This window comes from Sinocyclocheilus rhinocerous, unplaced genomic scaffold, assembly GCF_001515625.1.
Source record: "Sinocyclocheilus rhinocerous isolate Xijiao unplaced genomic scaffold, SAMN03320098_v1.1 scaffold10944, whole genome shotgun sequence".
NCBI classification, from domain to species: Eukaryota; Metazoa; Chordata; class Actinopteri; order Cypriniformes; family Cyprinidae; genus Sinocyclocheilus; species Sinocyclocheilus rhinocerous.
In genome coordinates this window covers 25,717-30,787 of record NW_015647155.1, presented here as the reverse complement: position 1 = coordinate 30,787, position 5,071 = coordinate 25,717, and the positions used below count along the sequence as shown (strand labels likewise).

At 35.3% G+C, this 5,071-nt stretch overlaps 1 protein-coding gene and 1 long non-coding RNA gene across 2 annotated transcripts in view; both read right to left on the bottom strand.

Moving 5' to 3' along the window:
* The window catches only part of LOC107709029 (uncharacterized), a 3,130-nt gene extending 2,591 nt beyond the window's left edge, over positions 1 to 539 (bottom strand). Inside the window, exon 1 of the long non-coding RNA XR_001636428.1 lies at positions 360 to 539. This is a non-coding gene — a long non-coding RNA (uncharacterized LOC107709029). The remainder of the gene's footprint in view (positions 1 to 359) is intronic.
* Positions 540 to 2,775: 2,236 nt separating this feature from the next.
* The window catches only part of LOC107709027 (cell surface glycoprotein MUC18-like), a 4,245-nt gene continuing 1,949 nt past the window's right edge, over positions 2,776 to 5,071 (bottom strand). The window contains exons 2-3 of the mRNA XM_016513423.1: positions 3,206 to 3,499; positions 2,776 to 2,999 (exon numbers count right to left, since the gene is read on the bottom strand). Coding sequence (XP_016368909.1) covers positions 2,776 to 2,999; positions 3,206 to 3,499 — 518 coding nt within the window. The remainder of the gene's footprint in view (positions 3,000 to 3,205; positions 3,500 to 5,071) is intronic.

The following is a 5,071-nucleotide window of genomic DNA, read 5'->3' as shown; positions in this document are numbered from 1 at the left end:
TGAGTTAGACCTATCGGACTGCGCCATCTAGAGTTTCATGCCAAAACTCTGTATTTCAGTCTTTCTACTTCAAAATTTCACGGTTAATTCAAATTTTTTTAGCACCTGTTTCTAACCCCATTTTCTTTTCAGTGTGCAAAAAGCCAGCCTTATTGTGGCAAAGTTTTTTATTTTATTTTACAAAAACACTTAACTAACTTTTTGGTTAGCATTGTATATTTGATATCCCGAAAACTTGCTTTCTTGTTTAATTTCTGTAAAAATATATTACATAAATTAGACATAATCCCCCATATATTTTTGCATAACACATCATTTCACTGGGTGTTCTGTTCGGAGATGTATTTTGGTGCTATTACTTGTTACATCTTCAGCGTGGTATCCTAGGTTAACTTTTCCTCTGGTTTCATCAGCAACAGACCTCCTCCTACTGCTTAAATTGACAGTCCACAAAGAGGGGCTGGAAAGACAAACGCAATACATTAAACTTTTCCTCAAGCCACACTGTGAAAAGTGCTAACCTGCAATTATAACCTTAAAAAGCCATTGCTACTTGATTTAACATAAAAAATTGTTTTATTGATATAAACTTATGTATAGTTGGTTTAGTGATGTTAAACAATATTTGACTGCAAAGTCAGTGGCTATGCTCCGAATGGAACACTATAATACACTGTACTGTATAGTGTGCAGTATATATCATAAACAGTATTTTGTATGAATACTCCACATTCTGGCAAATGAAGTAGGACATCAGATTGTCTTTTGCATAAAGGAACTAGAAATATCAGTAGTATGGTAGTACACTAAGTACTAGGGTAGCATGTCATTTTGTAGCAGTGTTTGGAATTTATGGAAAACGCTGTATTTCTCTCCAAAATTTCCATGATTTGTTTCAAGGCTGCTGTTTCAATTGCTTGAAAATGTGTAATGGTACTGCGTTGTTACAGAAGATGTTGTAGTCATTAAGGTCATTCACTTGTGTGTGCAATTACTGTCAAAAACAAGCATTCAAACATAAAGCTATCTGTTCATATTACAACAATAGTGTGATATGATTATTGTCTTTGTATGCCTGGCAGTACTAGCAGTGTAGCAAACTTGACCAGCAGTGACATCTTAGTAGCTGGTGCAACAAGAGGATATGAGACAGTAGCAAATTCCAGAGTTGCATTTTGTGTGTGTGTGTGTGTGTGTGTGTGTGTGGAGATATATATATCAATCATGACAACTCTCTGAACATTTTAGGTTCCCTTCAGGGAACCATGGTTACATACGTAACCTAGAGACGTTTCATGACCGAACTATATATATATATATATAGTTATATATATAGGAATTTTACAGGTCAAATTATACCTTTTGCAGCAATATGACATTGCTGTTCCTCAATGTCATGCTATACAGTCTTAAAAATGTATGGAGCACAAAAGGACAGGATGGGGGGAAAAAATTTAATGTTCTCTTGCAAAACGTGTGTAATGGAAATAATATGAGGTGGGAAGACAAGCTGTATTTCAGTGCTTTTGTGATGCGTGCATGAGGTGTAATGGCAGTTCACACTTTCTTTTAACATCTGCAGACTCCAGATGTATAAGGGGGTCACGAGGATGGAAACTAATGCCAAAAGTGGAAAGCTATTCTGGCTTCATGTTACTGTAAAAGCAGACCCAATCTGGTTCTGATCCAGCATGTAACCGTGTCTGTCACTGAAGTCAGACGTAATGAGAATAAGGGGAGGTTCTGTCAGATGGGGTGTGAGAGCAGCACTGATGTTCGTGCTTTGGGATTTTGCACGCAGCATCTGCTCCGCTTGTTTACCTGAAGAAATGTGGAGTGGAACCTTCTCTGCTGATGTTCCAAAACAGCTGGCCATAGTGGCCCTCCCAACAAAAACTGCAGTAAATCTCAGTGTTTGTGTGTGTGTGTGTGTGTGTGTGTGGAATTGTATAGGTCAAATTATACCTTTTGCAGCAATATGACATTGCTGTTCCTCAATGTCATGCTATACAGACTTAAAAATGTATGGAGCACAAAAGGACAGGGTGGGGGAAAAAATTTAATGTTCTCTTGTGTGTGATGGAAATAATATGAGATGGGAAGACAAGCTGTATTTCAGTGTTTTTGTGAACAATTGCAAAGTTTTGTGAGCAAACACAAAAGCATTGAAATCTAATGTTTTCCTCCCATCTCACATTTTTTTTTCCATCACCATGTCCCTCCATAGGCATGCAAAAAAAAACTGCAGAATATACTTACTCTCTAAACATTTATTAACATTTTCTTGAATTGTATTAAACATATACATATAAATATTCGCATTGAATGTTTTAGTATTGAAACACATTTGTCTGCACATATGCCAGAAGTCTTGTTAAATGTATGAGACAGCTTATAATAGGAGACAAAACAGCTGACAGTTCCCAGTTTCAAATCTGCCAGTATTCTTAATGAATATGTAAAAAAAAAAAAAAAAAACAGCTGTTAAGGGTTTTAATGGCATTTTAAAGTACAGGGAGCGTGCTGTAATATATTTTCTACATTTTCTCACATTTGTTAGAACATCTCTCTAATTTAACTGCTAATGAGTAAAGAGCGATAATAACAAAGAACTTTTAGAACAAAGACTTCGTTAATAGGTTTTCTGTCTTAACCGGTTTATCCGTTTTCCTAAATCCTGTGCAAGCACATTGCAGGACAGGTGAGTGATGCAGTAAAACCTGTAAACTGCCTCACTGCTGACAGCTCAACCTACATTGTGTCCTTGCTGTTGGTTCAATTTATGGCAAGCACTGCTTTAACTTCCCTCTTCATTGGTTTAATAACTTGCAGGAGAGTTTTAAAAGGAACTTTTAAGAGAAATGTCAAATGGATTCGCTTACTTGTCACTTTTTTTCTATAGTACAAGACCAGGATGAGCACTGCCAGCAGAATGATCGTACACACCGACACTATCACAGCGATCACAACTGTGTAGTCCTGTGGAGTATTCGGTGCCACTGCAAAACACATTTGTACATTTATGGCAATTTTATATGGACAAAATTGACCCAGTGCATTTATGCAGTATGTTGTAGCTATGAGAGAAATTATTTACAACCCACTGTAATTACTGTCATTTATATCATCACATTTTGATTGTAAAACACCTCATGCATATTAGTTTATGTGCATGAGGAGCTCATTAATATCCATTCACTCTTACCTACAGTCAGCTTGAGACTGCTGCTCTGGTGGGCTCGAGCGGCAGACACAGATGCCCAACACTCCACCATGGTGCTCGTCTCTGCTTTCATCTGAAGCACACTGGTGGAGCTGAAAAGGCCATTGGGGTCCTGAAGACTGCTGGTGTTGTAGTCGCCTCTGTCCACAGTGGTGCCGTTGACCACCCAGGACACTGAAGGGTCCGGATACCAGCCACTCGCTTGGCAATGGAAGATAACAAGCATCCCCTCTTGAACTGACTGATCACTCTCCAAAATCCTGACATTTCCTTTTTCTAGATTTTAAATACAAGACATAAGGATTTTGAGTTCTATTTCCTCAACAGGTTGAAATATTCCAAATACTATTATCTTATAAATGTTATTATGTTTGTGTGCACTCTGATGGAAAAAAAAATTATGAGGAAAAAATACATTTCAGTGCTTTTACATTTGCTCGCAAAACTAACCCACTATTTAGTACTATAGTGATACATTATTTCCATCAGACATTTCGCAAGAACCACAAAGCTTCCAGGTAAACACAACATTCTCGAGGTATGCATAACTTTTGTGAGAGAATTTTTGCACTCTGGCCCAAAAATGTATTTGGGAACTCGGGGCACACCTAAATAATTGTTCATTTTATTGCATTAAATAACAAAACATCAACACTCTGAAAATGTCTGTAAAAACCAGGCACAGTGTTTATATGAAAGATTTTTCCATTTTCAATATTGATTTTTCACAAGTGTTTTTTCACCCCTTTTTTTATTATGCATTGTATTGTGTTGTCTATTTTAGGGGTTAAGGAAATGTCTGTAAACTTAATTTATTTATTTATTTATTTATTGAAAATCTAAAATTAAAAAAAAAGGTAATATGTGTTGGGGTTTTTTTTTTGTTATGTATATATATTTTTGTTATGCATCATATTTGATGCATCCAGCTTTTATGGCTCATATAGTCTTAATAGCAGTATAACAGACATACAGATATATACATACAGATATCAGTTGTCACTCTATAGCTCGCATAGTACAATGTTTACACTATAGTAAATATATAAAGCAATACAATGCAATACAAACAAATGTTCCTCAAAAGCCTAATGTATCATATTTGATACTCACATTTGAACATGATTCTTCTAGAAAGTGACATATGCTTAATCAAGTGAACCTAAGTTGCTTCAGTCCAGTAGCTTAAATGTTCAAATGTTTCTAAAAATATTTTTTGAAATATTTTTAAAAGTTACTTTTATGTTTCGTTTATAAAAATCATTAATTATTTGACGGCAAAAAGACGTGTGCCACATCTTGAAGAAGGGCATTTTTTAAAATTAAACAAAAAAGAAGTTTTTTTTTGTTAAATGTTTTGCTTGGGAATCATTCTTCTGCTATTTTTTTAATTAATGTCACTTGGTTTGATGTTTTGTTAAATATTGCAGTGCGGCTCAGGTGTTAAATACTTTTTGGAGCCACTGTATATGTGCGTTTCTTTCCACTAAAAGCAGACGTGATTGTATTCTTTTTTAAATGATTGATGGTTCATAATTGACTGGTTGATGTGTGACTGGTAAATGTGTGACAGCTAAATTGTCTCTTTTAAAGGCCACATTATGGGCTTTTTTATTCACCCTGGAAAGAGAAACAAAAGGTACAGCAGTGGATTGTTATAGACAGCTGCATAATTAGTTGAAATTTTCGCTTTCTCTTAGTGAATTGCATGGCCACAGCAATTCATTTGTAAAGTCTTTACTGTGTAAGGTTACTGATTGTCTTATAAAGTCATGCCATAAACCTTAGAGTCTTAGTTTAAAGAAAAAAAAAAAAATATATATATATATATATATATATATGTAAATA